At 59.6% G+C, this 24,794-nt stretch overlaps 3 protein-coding genes across 3 annotated transcripts; 2 read left to right on the top strand and 1 right to left on the bottom strand.

Annotated features, from left to right (window-relative positions):
• Window positions 1-285: 285 nt before the first annotated feature.
• On the top strand, window positions 286-8,313 carry THOP1 (thimet oligopeptidase 1). The gene is made up of 13 exons (XM_026038840.1): window positions 286-341; window positions 1,079-1,282; window positions 2,228-2,376; window positions 2,717-2,824; window positions 3,324-3,426; window positions 3,598-3,758; window positions 4,149-4,284; window positions 4,363-4,729; window positions 5,016-5,217; window positions 5,600-5,786; window positions 6,020-6,148; window positions 6,494-6,630; window positions 6,779-8,313. Exons 1-13 carry the CDS (start codon window positions 326-328, stop codon window positions 6,935-6,937), a joined length of 2,058 nt encoding a protein of 685 aa, XP_025894625.1. The 5' UTR covers window positions 286-325; the 3' UTR covers window positions 6,938-8,313.
• A 3,767-nt stretch (window positions 8,314-12,080) lies between these two features.
• Window positions 12,081-16,010, top strand: ADAMTSL5 (ADAMTS like 5). Its single transcript, XM_026038758.1, has 12 exons — window positions 12,081-12,232; window positions 12,889-12,946; window positions 13,021-13,154; window positions 13,478-13,538; window positions 13,644-13,752; window positions 13,844-13,971; window positions 14,051-14,174; window positions 14,638-14,721; window positions 15,002-15,165; window positions 15,228-15,438; window positions 15,519-15,623; window positions 15,699-16,010. Exons 1-12 carry the CDS (start codon window positions 12,081-12,083, stop codon window positions 16,007-16,009), a joined length of 1,641 nt encoding a protein of 546 aa, XP_025894543.1. The 3' UTR covers window position 16,010.
• A 2,117-nt stretch (window positions 16,011-18,127) lies between these two features.
• Window positions 18,128-24,755, bottom strand: PCSK4 (proprotein convertase subtilisin/kexin type 4). The gene is made up of 15 exons (XM_026038759.1): window positions 24,522-24,755; window positions 23,588-23,692; window positions 23,203-23,298; window positions 22,892-23,020; window positions 22,240-22,316; window positions 22,016-22,104; window positions 21,057-21,229; window positions 20,755-20,967; window positions 20,419-20,519; window positions 20,002-20,105; window positions 19,712-19,829; window positions 19,440-19,619; window positions 19,031-19,155; window positions 18,655-18,774; window positions 18,128-18,498 (listed from the first exon to the last, which is right to left on the bottom strand). The coding sequence occupies exons 1-15, from the start codon at window positions 24,753-24,755 to the stop codon at window positions 18,128-18,130; spliced, it is 2,235 nt and encodes a 744-aa protein (XP_025894544.1).
• Between the last annotated feature and the right edge of the window lie 39 nt (window positions 24,756-24,794).

Genomic DNA, 24,794 nt, shown 5'->3' on the forward strand with positions numbered 1-24,794 from the left:
CCCTTTACCATAGAGAGGGAGGGGCACGTTGCCATGGAAACGTGGGGGGGGGGGCATGTGCCTTGCCGGCCAGGCCCCGCGCCCCTCGTCGTCGTCATCCCGCTCCCCTCGCTGAAACTCCGTCTGCGGGGGTGGCTCGTCCCCTTCCTCCCCCCGCTGGGGTGAACAGACCGGGAGAGCGGCCGAGTCCTCCACTCTCCCAGAATGCCTCGTCGCGGTCGCTCAATCCCGCCTGCTCTATGGTTGGGCACATGCTCTATGCGCGGGGCCGGCGCGCTGCCCTCCCGCCTCGTCAGCAGAAGCGGCGCCTCCCGGCGGCCCAGCCATGGCTCCCCCCACGGGTACAGCTGGAGGACCCGGGCCGGAGGTGGCTGGGAGACAGCGAGGACACGGCTGGAGAAGCGGGATGGGATCTGGGATGACCAAGGGAGCATGGAGAAGGGCTGGGATATTGGGGAGGGCGGGAGGGGGCCGGAATGAGGGGCTGGGATCGTGGGGGGTGAAGGGGAGGGCAATGAGAGAGGCTGGGATAGCGGGGAGGGATGAGGGGAACGGGGAGGGGACCTATGGGAAAGGGGTGGAGGTTTAGGGAGAAGGGAAGGGGTCAGGGAGGGGGTCTAGGATAGCAGCAAGGAGATGAAGGGATTTGGGGCTGCGCAGCGGGCAAGAGAGGGAGCCAGGGCAGCCGCACAAGGGCTTTGCAGGGGCTGCCGCCCTCTCTATCTCCCACTGTCCCTGCTCCTGTGTGGCCCCATGGCTAAGGCTCATGCTGTGGCCGTGCTGGCCACCCACGCTCCTCAGGGCCACGTGCACCTGCCGTGGGCGCAACACGTGAGGGAGCAGAGAGGGAGTAGGGTTTCTGTGACGGGCTTGTCTAACGCAGAGGGTAAATAGGCTGCCGTTTGGATCTGACCCTTGGCTTCCTTAGAGTTCCCTTTGCACGGGGTTCGTTTGCTGGGCCTCTGCTTTAAGTGCTTTTCTTATCGAGGTTTAGATATGCAGCTGGATTTTCCTTCCAGCTCTTGTAAGGGGAGAACACGTAACACTTCAAGCCTGAGTTCCCATCCTACGCACACAGGTAACGTTGTGAACAGCCAGTCCCCCAGGCTCTTGGCAAATCAGCTAAGATGGGACCTGACTGCGGAGCAGATAGAGACAATGGCTGCAGAGCTCACTGAGAGGACCAAGATGGTGTATGACCGGGTGGGCTCCCAGGAGCAGGGAGAAGTCTCCTATGAAAACACCCTCAAGGCACTGGCTGATGTGGAGGTGGAATATACAGGTAAGTAGGCAAAAACAGAGTGCTTGCTTTCTGGAAGCGTGCAGTTTACAAAGAATTTTTTGTGTCTGTGCTCTGCACTATCATCTTTTTTTTCTTTCATTGATTCCCTCAGCCTCAGTGCTATGATTTTTTTTTTCCAGTTAATGTTAATGCAGCTAGGTGTAACCTCAAAGAGGGGAGTAGATTTCAAACAGGACTGCTTTGACAATGGCATGGGGTCTGGAAAGAGTTATGAGATTTGAAGATTGTCTCATATCTTTATATGTCAAGGTGCATTTAGCAGAAGTACATTGTACAATGGCAGAAATGATTTGGATGACCCAGAAATCTTCACTTCTTTATGCCTAGAGATGTATCTATTCATATATCTTCTCTGTTTAAACAGAATACCTATTTTAGGGATTATGTGTGAAGTAACATAATGTGATGGCATTACGTTGGCAAACAGCACTAGAGTGCCAGCACTAGAATGCCAAAGTCCTACAATTCTCCTGCTCCCTCATGACATCTGTTGGCTCTTCTGAACATCTATGTTGCAAGGTGATTGTGTCTGTCTAGAGCAGAAGTGGGTTTGCAAGCCTCCTTTTTCCTTTATCTGGTTTATTTTTCCTTAAAAAGGAAGCAGAAAGAAAAAAAAAAAAAAGAATATCTCTTGCTAAGCAGGGATAATGTTAACTTCATCAGAATTATCAGCACTTTCTGTGGGCAAGAGAGAGCTGCTGTCTACTCACCTTCTGCTGCGGGGAGAAGCCTCTTGTCTGGAGAGGAGTGCTTTCCTGCTCAACTGTTGTTAGTGGTTTTTCAGAGATAGTGCAGGCTGTAGGTCAGGCTGTCTGTCAGGCTGTTTCCCGGTTAACACAGACTCTCCCTGCACACTCCCACTCGTGAGCAGTTGTGGAACGCACAGACATTGCCTTTGGTGTAACCTGCCTTTTGCCTTTGCAGTCCGTCGGAACATGCTGGACTTTCCCCAGCACGTCTCTCCCTGCAAGGACATCCGTGCAGCGAGCACCGAGGCTGACAAGAAGCTCTCAGAGTTCGACGTGGAGATGAGCATGAGGCAGGACGTGTACCAGCGGATTGTCTGGCTCCAGGTATGTGCTTGGGAATGTGCTCTGTGACCAACTGCAGAGAGGAAAAAGGCTCAGCATCCGAGCAGAGATCTGAAACCTCCAGGAGTTGCGGGGGGAAAAAAAAAAAAAAACCCTCTTCACTTGTCCCAGAACTTAGAATCAAATGATATTAAATAGGACGGTAGGCAGGATGGTCCAGTTGTTAATGAGTACAGAGGAGTTGGGTTTTGGGGTTCTGGTTTGGGGCTTTAATTACCTCTTTGGTAAAATGGCATTAGTAACCCTGAGCTGTCTCATTCAGGCTGGGAAATACCCTGGAAAGTGTTGTGACATCCCTGTGCTCACAGACTCTGTTTTACAGGAGAAATCAGAGAGTGCTTCCCTGAAACCTGAAGCAAAGAGATATCTAGAGAGGTTGATCAAACTGGGTAAAAGAAACGGTCTTCATCTCCCAGAGGAAACACAGGAGGTGAGGCCAAAAACCTTAAAATAAGCATCTATAGAAGAGGTCTTGCAGGCTTAATGGGACAATGTAGTGGTTAGAGCGGGCTCCTGTGGCCCTGGACAAGCTGGGTGACATCTCTGTTCCCTACTTTTCCTTTCTATTGGATGGGATGAGCAGACTGAGCTGGCTGAAGGAGCTTGAAGCTGAGTTAAAAATAGAAGAGAAGGTGAGATGAAATAAGGGTAGAGGAGGCTGCTGCTTAAACATCTGCAGCTCCTGGCAGGAGAGGCTGAGGCCTTGCTGAGATGGCTGCTTTTCTATGAGGCGTGACCAAAGAGAGCCTGTTCTAGGATGAGAGCACAGCACCTATATGCAGTTAATTCTGCAGTGCTATACTTGAATATCGTCCAACTGCAGAATAATGGGTAACTCAGCAGGGAAACTGCTGGCTAGAGATGGTGAACGGTACTGTTTGACCTGCCCTCTTTGGACTGACTTTTCTGTGTTCTTCTATATTTTAAAGAAAATCAAAGCTATTAAGAAAAAGCTGAGCATCCTTTGCATAGACTTCAACAAGAACCTCAATGAAGATACCACTTACCTGCCCTTCTCGAAAGAAGAACTAGGTATGGAGCACTCGGGCTTATGTCCCTCGGGGCCTGATTTGCACTGAAGCTGAGCCCTGCCTGCCTCAGTCCTGGCAAGGCCATGCTGAGGCTATTCTCTGCACCTGGATGCAGGGGAATGAGGGTGTTCAGTAGTGAATAGCCGTGCACCAACTGAGCTTTTTTTCTCAGGAGGGCTCCCTGAGGACTTCCTGAATTCCCTGGAAAAGACAGAAGACGGCAAGCTGAAAGTCACCTTGAAATACCCCCATTATTTCCCTCTCCTGAAGAAGTGCTATGTGCCTGAGACAAGGAGAAAGGTGGAAGAAATGTTCAATTCTAGGTGCAAAGAGGTAGGTGGCCTTGCTGCCTGCTAACGAGGCTGGGTGGCATGTTGGGTCCGGACTCCTCCATGTGTTGATGAGCTAGTGTTGGAGACAGCAGTCCTCTGTAGTGCAGGGATAGCCCATCCTACTCAGGTTGCTGCAGGAGGGAGATAGCAGCATGCAAAGACATCACAGTTGGTAGAACTAGGGAGGAAGACAAGGGTTAGGACAAGCTATGATGACAAATTTCCTTAGCCTGTGGGAAAGGGATTCCCTGACTCTGGTCCCATGAAGGATTCTGAAGGTTTACTAGGTACTGGAGTGATATATTTCAATATTTTTTCTTTACGTATTGCGGCTTGTGAGTTTTCTTGCCTATATATCCTGCTGAGCTCTTCATCTGGCTCTCTGTTGCAGGAGAATTGCTTAATCCTCAAGGAGCTGGTGGACTTGCGGGCTCAGAAAGCTAGTCTCCTGGGCTTCAGCACGCACGCTGACTTTGTGCTGGAGATGAACATGGCTAAAAGTAGCAAAATGGTGGCTACTTTCCTGGGTAGGACACTGGGCTGTGGAGGGGCAGGATGCTGCTCTTGCCATTGTGGATTAACTCTGTTTCCTTCTCTTCTCCCAGATGAACTGGCCCAGAAGCTCAAACCCCTTGGGGAGAAGGAACGGGCTGTGATCCTGGATCTGAAAAAGAAAGAGTGTGAGAAACGAGGCCTGGAGTTTGACAACCGCATCAATGCCTGGGACATGCGCTACTACATGAATCAGGTGGAGGAGACCAAGTACAGTGTGGATCAGAACCTGCTGAAGGAGTACTTCCCCATGCAGGTGGTCACCTCGGGCCTGCTAGCTATATACCAGGAGCTGCTGGGGCTCACCTTCCATCTGGAGGAGAAGGCTCAGGTCTGGCATGAGGACGTCCAGCTTTACACGGTGAAGGACACCTCCTCCGGGGAGACCATCGGCAAATTCTACTTGGACCTGTACCCACGGTGAGGCCTTGGGCGAGCCAAAGAGAGGGATGAGGGCAGGGGCAGCGGGAACAGAGCCTGCAACGTGCCTGGGGAAGGGGAGGGACTCTCCTGCTGCTCACAGATGGGTAACTGTACAGAGGGAGAGATGAGTGCCTGGGCAGGGGGATCCCAGGAGCTGTAGACATGTGTGAAACACAGCATCACTGGGGTCTTCTGCTCTGAGCAGGACCTCACAGCCCTGAGTGGTGGCCCAAAACTGGTTTTGTGGGAGCACCCACTTAACAGTTTCCTTTTCCTTTCCTAGGGAAGGGAAGTACGGCCACGCAGCCTGCTTTGGCCTACAGCCAGGCTGCCTGTTGCCAGACGCCAGCCGGCAGATCTCAGTGGCAGCCATGGTGGCCAACTTCACCAAGCCCACGCCGGATGCACCATCCTTGCTGCAGCACGACGAGGTGGAGACGTATTTCCACGAATTTGGGCATGTCATGCACCAATTGTGCTCACAGGTAGGACTTGGCTAGGCTGGCAGAGGTTTGGACCAGGGCTGGGGAGAACGCTAAAGCTGTCTGTCCTGGACACGGATCCTAGAGTGCTGGCCAGGGCTGGGTTCCAGGCAAGACCAGCCTATCTTTTGCTTGCTGTCCTCTTCCCCTCCTGTGCCAAAAGTGCAGTACCCTGTTCCAGATCACCTCCCAAGGGCTGGAAGCATCTTGTCATCTACAAACCAGGGAACTTTGCCATTCACATCCCAAACACTTGTTTTCGGGCTAATCCTGCCAACCTGCGAGCAGGGGCTGAGTCTGCTGTCTTGGGATTTGTCGCCTTTTCCCTGTCCTACTCCCCTCAGCTCTGAGCTGGCTGTGTTGACTGTCTGGGCATGTCTCTTAGGCGGAGTTTGCCATGTTTAGCGGGACACACGTGGAGAGGGACTTTGTTGAGGCACCATCCCAGATGCTGGAGAACTGGGTGTGGGAGAAGGAGCCGCTGCTGCGCATGTCCAAACACTACAAAACTGGAAACCCTATTCCTGACGAGCTGCTGGAGAAGCTAATTAAATCCAGGCAGGCAAATACAGGTGGGTCCCTGTGGAAGGAAGGGGGAGCCAGGGAAGAGAGGCTGGAGGGAAGCCAGGGTTGTGTTCCTAAGGGTGCAGCACCTTGTTGTGGTTTCCCCTGGTGTGCAGGGAAGTGCAGGTGGGCTGGGGAAGCGAAGCAGAGGTTGGGAGTGGGGAGAATTGTCCGAGACCTGTCACCTCGGAGATGCTCTTGCTCTCAAGCATGATCTCAGTTTGCTTCCTCCTGCCAACAGGGCTGTTCAACTTGCGTCAGATCGTCCTGGCCAAGGTAGACCAGGCGCTGCACACCCAAACGAAAGCTGACCCCATGGAGGTATTTGCCCGGCTCTGTGAAGAGGTGCTGGGCGTTCCTGCCACCCCAGGTACCCAGGGGTGATTTGGGATGGGGATCCTAGCCCTGCTGCCTTTTGGGGCCAGCTTGGCCCAGGAGGTTCCTTTCAAGTCTGGGGTTGAGGTCCTGCCTGGCTCACCAGGGTGAGCAAAGCAGAGTTTCTGTTTTTCACTGTCTCTGCTGACTCCAGGAAAAGCAGGGTTGAATCTATACAAAAATGACTGAAAGGTTCTTTCCCATTTCCCCTGTGATTGTAAACTAGCTGATACAGTGCCTGCCCTGATAAACTTTGGGCGTGGAGATGTTTTTCCCTGCTGTGAGCAGTCCCTGTTTGAACAGTCTTCCCAGTTAACTGTGCCCTTCTTTTGCTGCCAAGGTACAAACATGCCAGCCACATTCGGGCACTTGGCTGGCGGCTACGATGCCCAGTACTATGGCTACCTCTGGAGCGAAGTGTATTCCATGGATATGTTCCACACGCGCTTCAAGCAGGAGGGGATCATGGACTGTAAGGTAGGGAAGGACGTGCCACGTGCAATAGGAGATGCCTGGCTGTGCTGTGAGGGGCAGGGAGGTGGCAGGAAGGACAGGACGGCTGCACAGCTGGGTCAGTGGCAGGGTGTCCGTCCTCCACATGTGCCCATCTTGTCTCTCCCTGCAGGTGGGCATGGATTACAGGAACTGCATCCTGCATCCTGGCGGCTCCATGGATGCTTCCGACATGTTGAGGAAGTTCCTGGGTCGTGAGCCCAAGCAGGATGCCTTCTTGGCCAGCAAAGGACTGAAGGTAGAGAGCAACTCGCTGCCTTCAGCCTGCTGAAAAGCTGCTCCAGCCCATGTGAGTCACGCCAGCTCCTTTGTCTACACACCAGTCCTCCCAGGCCGAGCAAAACCTGGTACTTCTGTCACCAAATGCCTCCTGGGCCAACCCCCACATGGGCAGTTGTTCCTCCAGGGTCCTGAGCTCCCCGGGGGCTTCAGGAGCTGGGCTCAGCCCTACTGAGCTCCCTTGGCAGAGGGAACTGAATTGCCTTTGCCAGCTGCTCAAACCAGAGGCTGAGGCTGCCATTAGCCCACACAAATTAGCTGAACTTTGAACCTGATTTCTGCACAAGGGTGAGTTTTAGCCTCATCACTGGCTGGGGAGGAGGGTAAGAGGAGTAACCACGCCTGAATCATCATTTTAAAATCCCTCCTTTTAAGAAGTGAGACTTCCCACAGGGCTCAGCTTGTTTTGTGCCCTAGGGTAGATTTACTGTTCTGGCCACAAAGTAAACGGCCTACAAAGCTCTACTAGGAATTGTGTTCTCCCCACCTTTGGCAGCTGACAGCTGTGGAATAAAGATGAGGAGATCCCAAAGCTTAAAAACAACTGCCTTTACTTCTCCTGACCCCATGTCCTTCCTTGAGCCCTTCAACTGTTCCTGCCTGGGCAGGAACCTCGGCCAGGCTGGAGAGAGATGCATGGAACCTTGAGCCCCACTACAGATGTTCTCTGTTCCTTGGAAGCATTCAGAGGCAGCCTCGGGTTGTCCTTGGACCTGCTGGGACACTGCCCAGGCCCCTCTTGGGGCAGCCAGTTCCTGCAGGGCTCGGGTCACCACTGCCATGTGATCTCTGTCCCGTCTGAGCCAGGGTGGGACTGGAGAGGCCTGTGAGGCAAAAAAAGCAGCCGGCTTTGAACAACACAGATCCCTGGGATAAAAATATCGAGGAGGCCTTGTGCCCAGGCACGCGGCCTCTCCAGCAGCCCTGCTCCTCCCACAGCAGCGCTGAGTCCAGAGGCTGCTTTCTGGCTTTGTTCGTTTCTGGCTGACCCAAGGAGGATGCTCTGCCCAGCCTGGAAAAGGGCTTTAATAGCAAGTGTTAGGGGCAAGGGAAGGTGCAGGGGCTTCTGGCTCCCTCGTGGGTGCCAGGCCCTGCAGAGCCCCCTTTTCAGGTGCCTGCAGGATCTGGGCAGCAAACGACCCTGGCATGAGGGCCATTCTCTTCCCGTGTTCGTCCTGCATTGGTGGCAGAATCGTCCACCCGGGCTGCGGATCTCCCACTCTTCCAGGTGCTCTCAGGGAATTTTCCCTCCATTCCCACCTCTCCGCCTGCCTCAGAGTCACTCTGAGGGTTATTCAGGGCTGTGGAAGTCTCCTCTTGTCCTGGCTTGGGCTTTCGTCCCTCTGTGGACAAGTGCAGAGCTGTGGGTCTGGGGCTCTGCGCGAGAGGCACCAACTCCTCCCCAGACCTTGTCCTTCTCTGTGTCCCTGGTTTCCTGTCCCTTCCTGTCCTCATCCCTTGCTGTGTCACTAGAGCGGCTCTGGATCCCCTCCCATCACTGCTAGTTCCACAGAGCAGCAGCTGGAAGGAAACTCATCCTGAGTGCAAAGCCCCTGCTGTGCCCTCCCTCCCTTGTCCCCAAGCCCCCGGTGACATGGGAAGGCCAGCACTGACCTTCCTCGACAGTCACTTCCTGTGCTGGCATGTGAATGGCTCTGCGAGCAGCAAAGTGGCTCCTTGGTGCTCGAGGGGCAATTTTAAGCATATTCTCCTTATCGTCCACCCTCTGTTCTAGGCATAGGCGAGCGGCTGACGGGGGCACTCCTGTAGGTGTTTGTGTCCCGTCTTACTGAGCCTTCAGGGTTATTTTCCAGACCTCTCCTCCCCTCGAGGGAAGGAACGGAAGCTGAATGGGGCAAGGGTGCCTTTTCCTCCCATCCTTTCCCAGGCTCCCCCAGACTTGGCCTCTTCCTCAAAGAACTTGCGCTGTGGCTTGTGCTGGCACGGGGCGGCTCCGTGGAGCGTGACTGGGACATGAGTTTTGCAAGCACAGCTCTCCTGCCTAACCATGTGTGCGCGCTCCCTGGGAGCCACCTGGCCAGGCACAGGCAGGGAGAGGGGTCCCTTTCTTGTTAACTTCTGTTCTCCCTTCTTAAGGGCAAAGCAGTGCATGTGCCCCGGGTGCTGCTTGCGTCCCACCCTGCTTGTTCTCACGACTGGATTTTAGACGGTTCCCAGCACTAATAAAGGTTTTCGTAAGTGGCTGCTGACGCGACTCAGTTGCTACCTGGAAGGGCTGGGGATGCCAGAGGGGTGGCGGGTGACCGGGCAGGTGGCCAAGGTGCTGGCTTAGTGCGGTGCGCACAGAGCGGAGCGGGTAGCACCCAGCGAGGCCAGGGCGAGCAAAGTCCTGTGGAGCAAGAGGCGCTGACCCCTATGCAGCCCCATGTTGGGGACACAGGCTCATGTTTCCCCCCCCCAACCCTGGTGCTGTCCCCCCATCTGTGTGAAGAAGTCATGTTGCAGCAGCTGGCACAGGCTGGGTCATGCTGCAGGCTCAGGGGTGAGCAGGATGCCGAGGAGGGCACGGGCAGCGGGCGAGAGGCCGCGGGGCGGTGGGCAGCGTGCGGCCCGGATGCACTCAAGCATCTCCCGCCGCCCTGTGCCCTCAAACAGGAGGTGTCTGGCCAGTGCTGTGTACCTAGGAACTGGCAGCTCAGCCCAGGCCACGCACCCAGCCCCCTGGCCTCCCCACTTACATGATGCAGCCCAGCACCCACACGTCAGAGGCGGCCAAGTGACCCTTCCTGTCCAGCACCTTCGGGGCCAGGTAGGTGGGGGTCCCGCAGAGCGCACTGCAGCAGGGCATGAGCGGGTGCCCACAGCCACCACATTGACCCCCAGTGCCATCTGCTCGGCACCAGCTCCATGTCTCTGATTGGGTGCCCAACACAGCCACCATGCTCACCCCCAGCACTGGCCACCCAGCACCAGCTGCCATGCTAGTCCCAGGTCCCCATTTGGGTCCCCAACATGGCCACTGCACTCACCCGCTATCGCTGGCCACCCAGCACCAGCCGCTGCACTGGTCCCAGTCTCTAATTGGGTCCCAGGGTGGCCACCTTGCTCACCCCCAGCGTCAGCCGCTCTCTGCCCGCTGCTGTGCCAGCCCCAGGTCCCCAATCTTCAGGTGCATGCACTCCGTGAGGAGGAGGTTGTCTGCGGCAGGGAGAGATGAGCTGCGTGGCCAGGGGCACTTCACAGGGCCCTCCTGCCATCCCTACGCTCTCGGCTTGAGGTCCCAGTGCACGATGCCCTGGTTGTGGAGGTAGCGCAGCCCCGTGATGAGCTGCCACAGGTAGAACCGAACCTCCAGCTCTGGCAGCAGCCCCTGGGCCTGCAGCACATCAGCCAGGGACTGTGGATGTGGAACAGTCAGCTCCAGGCCTGGCATAGCTGGCAGGACAGGACAGGATGGATCAGGACCAGGCAGGGTGAGGAGGTGCTCACCCTGAGGCTGCAGAGCTCCAGCACCACGTAGATGTTGCGGCTGTCAGTGAAGTGCCCATGGAATCTGACGATGTACAGGTGGCGTAGGCAGCCGTGTAGCTCCAGCTCCCGCTGCACCTGAGAGAGCAGCGCCCAGCCCCTGGCACGGGGATGAAGACAAAGCAGCGGTGCCAGCCAAAGCCTCCGGCTCCAGTCGCCAGCCCCGTGGGATCAGCATGGGAACAACCAGAGTGTGGCAGGGAAGGGATCTCGGAAAGCTGCATTTGCTCCCCTAGGTTGGGGTAGGGGCTGAGTGGGATTCATGGGGCCATCACTCCCCTCCCATGTGTGTCTCCGTCTGTCCCCAGCGCGGACTCACCTGCTGCCACATCCCCAGCTCATTGAGTTAGGCCCGTGGGATGATTTTGGCAGCATAGACCCTGCCACTGCGCATGTCAGCAAACTCGTGGCATCGCCCGAATGCTCCCTGCGGGGTGGCCAGCGAGATTGAGCCCCACACGGATGCTTGGCTGCAGACTCAGCCCCGGAGCTCCCTCAAGGACAGTGACCAGCAAGAAACAAATGCATGAGGACCCAGGTGTCTGGGTCACACGCCCTTCCCACGGAGCCACCAGGGAGCCCAGGGGCTGCAGGCAGGTGCGGCGGCTGCTGGCCCCAGGCACCTGCACTGCTCCAGCTCAACCGCAGCATTCTCAGGCCACCATCTGCCTCCCTTTCCGTGTTCCTCCCGTGGCTGGGGGGATGTGGGAGCCCTCGGAGCGGTGCTGCCAGGGGGATGGAGGCCCTACAGGGCAGGCCTGGGGCAGCGAGGCAGTTACCTCACCCAGGAAGCGTCCACGCTTGTACAGGGTCCCACTAGCCGTATCCAAGATGTAGCCACTGAAGTCCCTAGGGCGCCTCTGGGCCATCATCTCCAGCTCTACCCAGGGCACCCAGCACCCATGCAGCCAAGGGGGCTGGTCCTGCAGGCACCAGGGCTGTAACCCCTTCAGCACCGTTCATTTGCCAGTCTCAGGTAGGGGCACCGGAGAGCAGGGAGCCCATGGGTGTTGGGGGGGGCACCCAGGCGCTGGGTGCAGGGCTGGCACCAGGGGTGCAGGACTTAAGGGAGTGCAGGACTTAGGGGAGGCTCGTCTCTGTCCCCTTCTTTGGCCCCTAAAGCCCCCAGGCCTTCCCAGCATGTCCTGCTGTTCCCCCTCCGCTCACTGGGACTAAGCTTCCCCCTGGGCACCCCAGCACCGAGAGGATCCTGTTCCACACGAGGCTGGGCAGGGGCTGCTCTGTCCCCACCATCTGCGGGACGGGAGAGGGGAAATGGGGGGCACCCATCCCACCGCTCCCCAGCTCAGGCACCCGCAGCTGGGTTGTGCAGTGGGGCTGACAGCCGGCCGCGACAGGGGCTCCAGCTGCTGTCGCCGCAACGCCCCAGTTCCCACCGCCCCTTTGCTCCGTGCGCGCAGCAGTGCTCGGTACAGCGGGAGCCGCCGGGGGGATGGCCAGCACCGGTATCGGGACAGTCTCACTCGCGGGGGCAGCCGCATTAKGGGGGGGGGGGGGCGGAATCAGGCCCAGTCGGCTGCTGCCGGGCAGCCCAGTAGCAAGGGCTACTCTGCCCTAGGGGAGGCTGCGGTGCGCGGGAGCGACTGTGCAGGGACGCCTGGGCCCCCCGTCCCCAGCAGGGGCATATGCCACCCAGTCCCGCCACGCTCACGGACGAGGCAGAAGCAACGCGGGATGAGGAGGAGGTCGGTCTCGATCCAGACCCCCAACACGGGCCCCGACGCAGCGAAACCGCCCCCATCTCGGGCCATCTCGACAGGGCCGCGGGCCCCGAAGGGTTAACGGGAGCTCGGGAGGGCCGGGCGCACCTTTGGGGATGGATATTAATATCGCAGCGGGGAGCGACTGGAGGCGAGTGCGGAGGGAGCTGCGAGGCGCTGCCGCCCCCCAGGGCTCCCCCAGGCGCAGCAGAGAGTCCCGAACGCCGAGGGGCGTCATGACTGGGCCCGCAGCGCCCCCCCGGCCCGGGTAAGTCCCTCCGCAGTCCACGTCCTGCCGCAGCCCTCCTTGCCTCGGGGAAACTGAGGCACGTCGAGGCCCGGAGCGGCGGGCGGCGCCGGCGACCAAGCCTCTACCACCGCGCCCCGGTGGGCGATTCGCCCCCACGAACCGACACCCCCTGTTCCCCGCGCCTACCCCTGGCCCCGCAAGACCCCGGAGTCCGGCCTCGGCGTCCCCACCCGCTGTGCCGCACTCCAGGCCCTGAAGCCGTTCCGCGCCAGCAAACTGGCTCGGCCGGGGATTCCCGGGCGCGCCCGACGGGGAGACTGGGGGGGTCGGCGCCGTTCGGGATGGGGGTGGGGGAGATCGGGGCGGGGGCTGCAGCATCCCTGTCCCCTCCCCTCCCGGGGCGGCACCACTGCTGCTGGGGACCCTGGACGTGGATGTCGCCACAGGTCCCCCTGGCCCTGCTCAATGCCCTCTGTTCTGCAGGCGCCGGATGCCTTGGCCAGCCCTGCTGCTTGCCTGCCTGAGCCTGGGCCGCACGCAGGTGAGCACAGCGAATGCAGGGGCTGCTTCCCCCTCAGGGATACCCCACGGTGACCATTGCCTTCATCCAAGCAGGAGGCAGCACTGGGAAATGTGGAGTGGGAGCCCGAGCCCCCGGCCAGCAGCACCTGGGGGTCCTGGGGGCCCTGGAGCATCTGCTCTAGCAGCTGCGGGGATGGTGTCGCCCTGCGCATGCGACGCTGCCTGCGGTGAGTGGGGCCCCACTGAGCAGAACATGGCTTTGCCTGGCTCTTCATGTGGGGTCCAATCTGTCACCATGAGCACCCCTTGTCTGCGTGTGCTCTCATGGTGACTTCATGCTGTAGGAGTTGCTACTGGGCCAGGCTGACTTGGCCTTTGCCAAGTATCAGCCCTGGGGCATAGAGTGGCCTGGCACAACCCTATACCAGATAGCAGAGAAGCCACACCAGTGCAGCCCTCTTCTGCCTTCCCCTGCCAGGCTGGGCCGCTCTGCTGGGAAGGTGGCAGGGGGCAGGTGCAGGGCCTAGCTGCGCTGATGCTGTCACCACAGGGTCTCCGCAGAGGAACTGTGCAGAGGGGAGCCGCGGCAGTACCGCGTGTGCCAGCTGGAGGTGAGTGCAGATGGGGGGGGCTGCGGTGGTGGCATCGCCAGCCTGTGTGACCAGCAGAGCCCTGCAGCCCCTGCGGCCCCTGTCTGCAGCCCCGCTGTGCCGCAGGGCTGTCCCCGTGGCGCCATGCCCTTCCGTGCCATGCAGTGCTCCCTGTACGACACTAAGCCCGTGCTGGGCACCCTGGCCCACTACCGCTGGGTGCCTTTCCACGGAGGTGAGTGCCGGGGCACGGCCGGGCATGGGGGCGCCGTCCCAGGGGCCCTCCATCACTGGCATCGCGCCCTTTCTGCTCTTTCCGCCAACAGCACCCAATGTCTGTGACCTGAACTGCCTGGCTGCAGGGCACAACTTCTACTATACGTTCGGGCGGGTGCTGGATGGCACCCGCTGCAGCCCAGACTCCCCGGACCTCTGCGTTGGCGGGCGCTGCCTGGTGGGTGTGCAGTCCCCAGCCCCTTTGCCAGACCCCCTTCCCTGTCCTCACTGGGCCTCTCCATGCCCTCATCCCACAGAGCGCTGGCTGTGATGGGATCCTGGGCTCGGGCGTGCAGCCTGACGCGTGCGGACAGTGTGGCGGTAGCCCCGGCACCTGCATCTTCGTGCACCGGCTCTTCCAGGGTGTACCCCCCTCCTCCGGTGAATGCTCCACTGTGCCGGCCCCTCCATGGGTGAATGCTTTGGCTCTTGGCTTCCCAATCCCTTTGCTCTGGGGCCCTGTTCCTTGTCAGATGCCCAAGAGTCCCTATCCCTGCTGGGGAATCCTGTCCTCAGTCCCATCCTGCTTGTGGCATCATCCCCAGTCCCTTCCTGGCCTCAGCACATGGCACCGGTGGACACTGACGAGGATCCATTGCTGGCACTGCTTTGCCACCTCCTCACTCAACTGTGTGGGAGCAGCCCTAGCCTAAGGTCCCCTGTCCTTGGGATGTCTCCTCATGTCAGTGTCCCATCCCTGGGCTGCACTGACTCCTCAGGGCAGTATGCCATCCCCAGGACATGTTGTCCCCTTGCAGCTGTGCCCCATTCCCAGGATATCTCCTTGGGGCAGTATTCCCTCAGCTGTGCCTGGACTCTGCCCTGACTCTGCTCCATCTGCTAGGTTATTTTGGGTACCTGAATGTGACCAAGATCCCGGCTGGGGCCACCAACATCAAGGTGACAGATAAGAGCCGCAACTACCTAGGTAGGATGCGTGGGGCCTGGCGGCTGCCATTTGGGAGGTGCTGATGGAGCAGCATGAGACCACTGGACTCAGAAGTGCTTGGGGCACCTTCCTGGGGCCATGGGGACAGGGTCTGCCCATCAGTGCTTGGCTCTGCCTTGGACACAAGCCAAGTTGTGCACAGGAGCAGATGGGAGCTGCCAGCGTCACTGGCTGGTGCCTGTCCCCTGCCTCCCCTGCCCCTCCCCACTCCATCCCCCAGCAAGGCCGTGCAGGGTCCCCAGTGTGTCACTCCCCACAGCCCTGATGAGCAGCGACCAGCGCTATGTGCTCAACGGGGACTGGTCCATTGCCTGGCCCGGTGCCTACGAGGTGGCTGGCACACGGCTGCTCTACGCGCGCGCCGCTGACGGCACCGAGAGCCTGGAGGCGCCAGGACCCACGGCCGAGGAGCTGCACGTGATGGTGAGCGGGGCCTGCGGGGGCCACAGGGACCCCCACCGCCCCTGACCCCTGCTGCTGTCCAGGTCCTGCTGCAGGAGCCCAACCCCAGGATCGAGTACGAATTCTGGGCACCCCGGCAGCACGGAGCCAGCGCCCTGCGCCAGCGCCAGCCACAGCCCCGCGGCGCCGGCAGCCCGCAGCCCAGCCCAGGCCCACCCCCGCTGTCCCCACGCTGGGGCTCCAGAACAGAGACACCACCAAGAGACCCCACTGGTCACAGCGGGACCCTCACAGGTGCTGCAGCCCTGCGAGGCACCCGGACTCCCGCATGGGTGGGAGGGGATGGGCAGGGGAAAGAGGAGCTCAGGCCAGAGGCTCCCCCCTACCTGGTGACTTTGGCACTGCAGGGCACTGCGGGAAATGCCGCACACCCAAGGGTCACTCCCAGCGCATCCATCACTTCTGCCAGAGCGACTTCGGTAAAGGCTGCAATTGGGAAGCGGGTGCATGGAATGGGACACCTGCTGCACCTCTCACCCCTGCTCACCCCACAGTTTTCCAGGCCCGAATCGTGGCCACGCAGTTGGTGGGGCAGGAGACGCGGCACGAGGTGCGGGTGCTGACACGGTACCGGCGCCACTTCCCGCTGCTGCCACGCGAGTACGTGTGGGTGCCGAGCACATGTGGGTGCCCGCGGCTGCAGCGCGGCCGCCGCTATGTGCTCATGGCCCAGCGCCATGTCAACCGCGAGCACACTCTTAACCGCATCGTGCTGCGCGCTGATGGCTACGCACGGCCCTGGTCGGTGCACGAGGAACGCCGTGTGCGGGAGGCAGCACGCCACTGTGGCCCCTCACCACCCTAACTTATTGCTTTTGTGGAAAATAAACTACATAAAAATAAGTTTATCTCCAGACTTCTTTGCCCCTCATTGCTGCTGCCCCTTCAGAGAACAGCTTCCAAGGGAGAGGGAGAGTTGGGGTCCTGCTAGGCATTGCTGCCCCCATGGATGTCCCCGAGTGCCTGTGTGACTGTACCAGATGGCCCTGATGGGGCAGCCTATGCGACCTCAGCTCATGGGCTCCCAGTTGGCGCAGGGGAGGCTCCAGGTGCAGCCAGAGCGGGGTCAGAGGAGCCAGCAGGGCCGCTACTCTATAAGAGCCCCCTTCCCCAGGGAGGGGCTTGTCCCCAGGTGGGGCTGGTTGCCCTGAGCAGGGTTCTGTGGGCAGCAGCGGAGGGCTCAGCACCAGTCCTTACGATGGCCAGCCCAGGGCAGGTCACCCCACGGGCCAAGCGGTGGAGAGTGGAGGGAACATGGAGAACAGGCTGCCCAGAGAGGTTGTGCAGTCTCCTTCTTTGGAGATCTTTAAAACCTGCTTAGATGCAGCCCTCTGCCACGTGCTCTAGGTGACCCTACATGTGCAGCGGGGTTGGACTAGATGACCTCCGACGTCCCTTCCAACCTCAACCATTCTGTGATTCTATGATTCTATGGGGATCCTGGAGCCCTCTACCAAAAGCCAAAAGCCAGCAGAGATGGAGAGAGGGCGGCCGAGGTGAGGAGGTTTGGGGGCATCATGGCGGGGGGTCATTGCCCATCATGAGGTGACAGAACCTGGGAGCTGCACTGCCCTCCTCGCAGCCCCCAACAAACTTGGGCAGGGTCCCCTGCTCCTGCAGTGGCTCTGTCCCGAGGGCCATGATCTGGCCCCTCAGCACCACGGGGAGTGGGGGGGCTCTGCATCAGCCCTCGCCCTGAGGACAAGGAGGAGCACGGTCCGTGCTCCCCTGCCAGAGCCCCCCCATTGGGGCACCTACTTCTCTGGGGTCCCTACATATGAGCAGCAGGACACAGGCTGGTGTTCCCAGCCTGTGAGTACAAGGAATCGCAGCCATAGCCCCCAACCCAGCAGCCCACTCCTGAGGGGAGGACTTCCTGAGGACTCAGCCAGTGCCTGGGAGAGCAGCACACACTTCCCGCAGAAACTGCTCAGGCAAGCACTAGCCCTGAGGGGCCAAGGATGCTCAGGCACATCCAGTTTTTCTACTCTGGGCCAGGGACTTTGAGACATGCATGAGCTGCTTCTTAATCTCTCTCCAGTTCCAGGTGGTTGTGGCATGGATCCCAGAGCGTCCCTTGGGGCCTGAGTGGGGCTGGGATCCCCCCAGGAGCAGCTCTTGGACACATTCCCAGCAAATCCCAAGGGAAAAAGGCCGCTTGCTCTGCACCAATCCTGGCCTCTCTCACTCTGTAGGGTCCTGCCGCTGGGCTAGGATTGGGATTACATGTTTGCACTGAGCTCCTGGTCCTTCGAGTTCTGCGCCTGTCCCGGCTGTGCAAACTCACTGCACCCAGTGAGCCCCTCGGTGCTGGTGCAGCCCGGGCAGGCCTGGCGCCGTGTGGGCAGGAGGAGGCCCGGCCTCCCGTGGAGGGCCCCAGCTGGCAGCGCTCCCTGATTGTCCCAGCCCCGTTGGGGCCGCAGGCTGGGGCCGAGCACGTCTGCCCGGGCGCCGCAGCCGCCTGGGGCTGCTCCGGAGCAGCCGTGTGCAGCTCTGCTCTGCATCCCCTGCCAGGCAGCTCCTGCTGAGCTCATGCTGGAGGCGTGGGATGTGTTTACCCCAGCTCAGCTGTTTGGAGGGAAGTCACATCTCCTCCTCCTCCTCCCCCTGTGCCTGGGAAAGGGCGTATGACTCCTGCCCTCTTCTTCGATGTGCAGCCTAGCCCTGCTGCAAATAGCTCATTGCTCGCAGCAGTGCGTGGCCTCCACCAGTGCTGGGCCCTCCTGGCATGCTCCAGCAGCCAAAGGGACACAGGGGACAGCGGGCAGGAAGGAAAGTCACCGTCTCCAGCCCTGTGACACATGGGGCTGGCATGGGGTAGGAGCAGCAGGTAAGGGATGTCACCCTCATCTTTGCAGCAGGAATGGCAACAAACAGTTTATTGGGGGGCATCCCACCCATGTCCCTGGAGCTCACATGTGCATTAGCTGGGGCTGCGGCCGCTCTGTCTCCATCCCACTGGCTCCATCAGCTGCACACAGTGCATGAGGTAGAGGACGGCTGCGAGCACAGGGCTTGAGCAGAGGAGGCTCAGCAGGCTGAGGTTGGGATACAGCTGTGCAGCCCAGCCCCGCACGGGCGAGCAGGAGTGCGTGCGCTCGTCCAGCACGCAGGCGGGTGCGCAGGCCGTGCAGTTGTTGGCCGAGGCACCCTGGCACGTGTAGCAGGACGGGTGGCAGTGGGCACAGACAGCGCCTGCACGCGGGGATGCAGCTCTGTGCGCATGGCCATAGTAGCGTGGGGGGCAGTAGGAGAGACACAAGTGCTGGTAGGCGAAGAAGGAGTTGCCACACTCTAGAGAGGGACATCAGCATGAGTGGACACCTACCATCTCACCCAGGTGCTGCTGACAGCACGGTCCTCACATGCACAGGGGGACACCCCTCATCTCCCTGTGGGTGACACGGGGCTCTGTCCAAGGTGGTTGGGGCCTGACAGGGCAGCACTCACCCTTGCAAGCTCCCTGTGCGTTCCACTTCACACACTTGCTCACAGTGGGGGCCACTGTGCGCCGGCCCCTCATGTCTTCGTCAGTGCCATGGAGGTGCAGGACGACGGTGCTGAGGATGCCTGCAGGGCAGGAGACAGGACAGTGTGGAGGAGAGTGCGGGGGACCTACCCTGCCACGTGCTGCCCATGGAGACCCTTAATACACGAGTGAATGTGACCCTGCCCATCCCAAAACCTGTCAGAAAAGGAGGATGGGGTCAGTCCTAAGCCTGGCAGGGAGCAGGAGAAAGGCAGGAATGAGGTGCTGATTAGGGGAGGAAGGAATGACCAGGCTCTGAGTGAGCCCAGGAAAGGTGTCTCTGCCCTGGCTGCTCACCTGTGTTATCAGCATTGCCCTTGTTCTCTAGCAGGAGGGTCCAGGTGCCCTGGGGGTCCTCATCCCAGAAGTGGGTGGACATGAATGTCCAGTCTTTGTAGCCCTCTTGGCTGGTATCATAGGGGCTGGAGGGGAAGAGCAGCGAGCAGCCAGGCTGGTGGGGAGCCGCACGGTCTGCCAGAGTTCCCAGTTCTTGGTGTAATGGGGCTGTGCCGGGATGTAGCATGAATTGATATGACTGACCCCTTCCCCCATGGGGCCAGAAGCAGCCGTTCTGCTGTGGGGTTGGGTCTTCTGGCACTGGGACAGGCTCAGAAGAACCCGCTGCGCCGGGCAGTAGATAAGTCTCTGCACCACAATGTTCCCGTTGCAACCTGCGTCCCCATGACTACCTACAGGACCCCCTCACCGCACGGCCACCAGCGTGGATGTGGTCCCCATGGGGCTGCTGAGAGTGATGGCCAGGTCCCCTCTCCTGCTGTAGCTCAGAGAGAGCTGGACCTGGACGTGCTCCAGCGAGCGGATGCCCTTGGTCCTCCCGGAGCAAGAGGAGGCATTCACAGAGATGGAGAGCTTGGAGCCTATGTCCCTACGGGGCACAAGGCAGAGGTTAGAGCTCCACTCTATGGACATCCTGCCCTTCAAACCATCCAGACCCTGGGAGGGGGTTTCTCCCTGTACCTGGGCGTGTGAAGGGCCTTGACCGAACACTTGCGCTGGGGCTGAGTTCCTGTCCACTTCTTGGCCAGCTCCACCAGCAGCCCGGCATCCAGCAGCCCATAGCCGTAGTGATGACTCACTGAAAGGCAGAGGCCACCCAAGACAAGACACGAGACCCATGACATAAGAGGACCGGGGTCCCCTGCCCCAGAAACACTGGCAAACATCTTAGGGAGCCCCGTGTCCTCCCATAACTGTTGGAGAGGCAGTTAGAAGTGTGTGGGATGGGCACCAGCTGATCATCCACTCACCCTTGCGTCCCACCCCGTTCACAGCCCAGTCTTCTGCCTGCAGATGGGCTGGTTTGGAGGCCCTGACCACGAGGTGCTGCATGTCCCGCCACGACAGCGCTGGGCTGCAGGCAAGGAGGGCTCTGGGGCAGTGCGCTCTATCTGAGACTGGCTTTGGAGGCTCAAAATTTGGCTCTTCTGACTCTTGATATTGGATAATTATTGGGGGGGGAGGGGACGACACCAGCTTGGACCACAACACAAATTCCCTGATTGCCAAAATGAGAGGAATGGGCACTGTCAGAGGACAACTCTTGTCCTGTCCCCGTCCCCTCTCCAGGGGAGAATGGGCAGCTCCCAGCACTCAGGAAAGCTCCACTGTGTGTCCCAAATGCGCCCTGGGCTGCAGCATGGGGCAGCCACCTCAGTGGGACCTACTTGGCCTCCAGAGCCAGGGCGATCATTCCGGCAGCCAAGGGGGCCGAGGCAGAGGTGCCTGAGTGCCGGTCAGTGCAGTGGTGGTGCAGGTCCGTGGTCACCTGTGAAGGAGAGAGGGGATCTTGGTGCAGCCATCGGCTGGGGGCAGGACTGGATCCCATCAGAAAATGCTCCCTCGGGTTCTGTTTTCCAGCTCCTTTCATGCTTTCAGTGCAGATACTCCTTCTGTGCAGGTACTTTATTAAAGCCCCCTCTCCCTGTGCAAGTGGGAAGGGTCCTGGCAAGCCCGTTCTGCGCTGGAATCTCCATGGGGGGAGCTGGGAGGGGGTGACTCACGATCTGCTTCTCGCTCCTCATGCCGCTGCTGTAGGTGGTGGTGAGCGTGGAGGAGCAGGCCTCGCTGTACCAGGGCACGCGGCCGCTGGCGGACGCGCTGCCCACAGAGAGCGTGTAGATGCTGTTGGTGTAGCCATCGCAGTTGCAGTCATCGTGGTGCAACCCACCGTTGCCCGAGGCCCAGACAAAGAGCGAGCCAAGGCCACCTCGTCCCTGGCAGAGAGATTGGGAGCTGGGAATCCTCCTGTGCGGAGTGCTGAGACGCAGAGCCTGTGCGCGCAGGGATTCCAGGCCTCGCTTACAGTGGTGACCCCCTTGAGGAAGGCCTCCCTGGAGAGCACCCCTGGCCCGTCCACAGTCTTCCCATCATCCTCAGGGCCCCAGCTGGCGCTGTAGACGTGGATGTGCTGTGGGTGGAAGCTCAGAGACTGAGCCTCCACAATGTCAGTAATGAGACCGTCTAGCATCCGCACACCTGCAGGGCAAGGAGAAGATGGGTATGATGGGCAGTGATGCCCTGGGACAGCTCGAGCAGGGCACGAGCATCTTGTGGAAGCCCCGGGACAAGCAGGACGGCCCCGGCTCCACTTCCAGCATGCCGTGGGCACCTTTTGCATAATCCTGCAGGGCCGCAAGTCCATCCCCAAGGCTCCTTGCTAATCCCAGTTCAGCAATTTATCCCAGTTTTCAACCCATTTACCACACATGCTTTCTCGGGGGGACTCAGCCTGTGCAGGGCTGGTGCCACCTGCCACAACCTTCCTCTGCAGAAGAGGCAGTAACTCCACGCACCCAGGCAGTCCTGCAGAGCAGCCCTGCAGCCGCTGGGCCTTGTGCTGCTGCTCCCTCTGCTCTAACTGATCAGCACCCTCTAGTGTCCTGCAAGCCTTGAGCTGCCTCTAGTGCAGGGGGAGCTCTTGATGCTTTTACACATGTAAAGCAAGTTCTGAGATGCAGTTTAAACGAGATGCTACAAGGCTTGAGTTCAAGGGCCCGATTTTGCAGAGCTCTGACTCCTACAGGTCCCCTTGTCATCCACAGAGTGGTGACAAGTGTGGCAGAAACCCTTTCCAACAAGGATATTGCAGTGCTGATGCGGCTACGCTGCTCACACAGAAGCCAAGTTGTCTTTGCAGCCTTCGGATGGCGATGATGCAGTGCAGCCAGACAGGGGCTCACATCCGCATGCTACTCCAGGGCCTTGGAGCGCATCCGTAACTCCCATCCCTCCGCATGCCTGCAAAGAGGGGTAACTGCTCACCTCCAACTTTAGCGTTGTACGCAACGCCTGCTCCGCAGATCCGGTTGTTGGCTACAGCCGCCACTTCCCCAGCACAACGTGTGCCATGCCTAGGGGGTACAGTTAGATTGTGATCAAGCCACAGCGAAGAGTGAAAGAGTCTGGAACAGCCTCAGCCAAGAGAGATAAGAAATACCCAGCCCTGGGTGGGGAGGTTTGTCTGGACATCGAGCCAACAAGCTCACCGGTTCTCATCCCACATGGTGTATCTTGGTTGGGGATCAGGGTCGTTGCTGTTGAAGTCGTAGCTTGCAAGCGGATCCTGTTGCAGAAAGGGTCACAAGCCTGAGAAACTGCATTAAGGAGCTGCTTGTTGCAGCCTCCCTGGCACTCGGCCCAGCCTCCGCGTCCCACTGCCTCCCGGAGAGGCCACTGGCTGCTTGGAAATGTTTTGAGACAGATTTCATTGTATTGGTGTGACTCTGCACATCACGGTGCTGATTCTTAGCACCTGGGCTCACATTCCTGAGAAAACATGCCAGGGGCTACGGGCGAGTCTAACCCAGCTCCTTTAGTGAAGGTAGCAAAGGGGAATTAAAATACTGAAACTGTGTTTTTATAAGCAGCTGATTAAGATTCCCCAGTTCTCTTTGCTTTCTCAGCACGCAAGGGCTCATAAGCATTGTTTTGCAGCTTGATCTGACTACATCTATTTGAGGGCCTTGAGCGTTGCCTTTACAGATCACATGGAGTTCTAATGCCTCCTCCTTGTTACAGTGAGGATCCCTTGTGACAAAACTAAGACTTTTGTTCCAGTTGCAGAGAGGCCAAATGCCCAGGGTGAGGGGCCACCCGCTGCCTTCGTTACTTAGCCCCAGAGGCAGTAGCTGGAGTTACGTAGTTAGCAGCCAGGTCTGGATGGTCCTTCTCCAGGCCGTCGTCCAGGATGGAGAGCACGACCCCCGAGCCCGTGTACCCTTTACCCCAAGCAGTGAGGACGTTCAGGTCCGGCCTGACATCGTTGTTCTGGAAAAGAGACTAAAGCTGCTTGGCCGGGGCCGCTGTGGCAGCAGCCTGCAGACATCCCTCAAGTGTCCTTCACTGTGTCCCTGCCATGTGATTAGCCCTGCTTACGGGCCAGGGGACGATCTGCTTGGGGACAGCGGGATTAGGAGGGTGAGCTGGTAAGGCGAGGGCAAAACACTCACCATGTACCACTGCTTGTGGAACCAGGGGTCCGTGGGCACCTGGGGCACACTCCGCTTCACACGCTTCTTCAGGGTCTGCTGCTCGAACCAGAGCACCTGAGCAGTGTGCGGGCATCAGGCTGGCATGGGGGCTCCCCCAGCCCCCTGGCCATGCCTGGCACTTGCTCCGATCATGTAGTACGTCCGGGTGCATCTTGCACCTTCCCACTTGGGTGTTCAACCTCAAAAGGAAGAGAAGATGCCCCCGCTGCCCCTCCTTGCTGGCTGTAGGGCCAAGTGTTAGCCTGAGCCAAGCTGCCTTGATGCCCTTGTGGTCTCTCCATCCCGCGATCTTATCCCCGCTCTTGTGGCGTACTCAACAGCCCTGGTGCTGTCTTCTCATTACCTGCGGCTCCTTCTTTAGGCGCATGTTCCAGCCGCCGTGCATGTGCAAGGACTGCTGCACAGTGCCACGGTGCCTGAAGTGGTAATAGGGCTCCCCCTCTATCACCTGCAGACACAAGGGACCACATTGGGGTCCATTTCACAACAAGCAGCTGGAGTTGGGCCACGCCGCCTGCCCAACACAGCTTGGAGAGATCAAAAGGAGATGTTTAATGGCTGAGGGGCTCTACGATGAGCTCGCTCAGCACCCTATTGCTCCAGTTTCCTCCTCAATTTCCATTTGCAATTGCTGCAGCATCTGCCCTTGCTCCCATGGGGAGGGGTCCCTGCTTTAACGTAGACCTTGTTGAAAGGCTCCTTGCTGCCACTGCATGGAGTGGGAAGGCTGGACTTGGGGTGCTGGGCCTGAGATGGCAGATGGGAACCAGAGGGGCCTGGCCCCAGAAAGGGGACAAGTTGCCAGGTTTAGGAAAAGTCCTAGAGGGAGGACCAGGTTCCAGCTGGGGGCACGAGTCCCATGAGAGGATAGTCCTACACACTCTGATGCGGTGACAAGCCCTGGGTAGTGGGGAGACAGGCCCCAGATGAGAGAAGGGGAACAGACAAATCGGGGGGACAGACCCTACAAGAGGGGAAGGAGGCAGTTAGGTCCCAGATAGGGTTCTAGGACTCAGATCAGAGGACAGATCCCCAGTAAGGGCTCAGGTCCCAGATGCAGGTTTGGTTCCCAGAGCAGAGGGGACAAATCCCAGGCAGGGGTCAGGCCCCAAAGGGGGCAACTCATCCCAGATCTGGGGACAGGTCTCAGATGCAGGACGTGTCCCAAATGGGGAAAGAGGTTCCAGCTGGGAGACAAGTCCTGGATACAGGACGCATCTCGGGGCTCCATCCCCCCTCCAGCAGCCCCCCAGCGGTGCCGGTGGCGCTGCTCTTACCGGGCCAAGGCAGAGCAGTCCGCGGCGGCGGGCGAGGCGCGCGGCCCCGCGCGGCCCCGCGCGCACCGCCCAGCTGCTCAGGAAGACGCGCGGCGACAGCGACGGCGACAGCGACAGCGACGGCGACAGCGACAGCGACGGCGACAGCGCGAGCGACAGCGCGAGCGGCAGCAGCGCCGCCGCCATCCCCACCGCGTTGCCCTGGCGACGGACGCGCTGAGGGGGCGGGGCCATCCCCGGCCCCGCCCCGCATTGGCCCGGGGAGCGGCGCGG

The sequence above is a fragment of the Nothoprocta perdicaria genome, unplaced genomic scaffold (assembly GCF_003342845.1).
Source record: "Nothoprocta perdicaria isolate Ctin4 unplaced genomic scaffold, notPer1 scaffold_218, whole genome shotgun sequence".
NCBI lineage: Eukaryota > Metazoa > Chordata > Aves > Tinamiformes > Tinamidae > Nothoprocta > Nothoprocta perdicaria.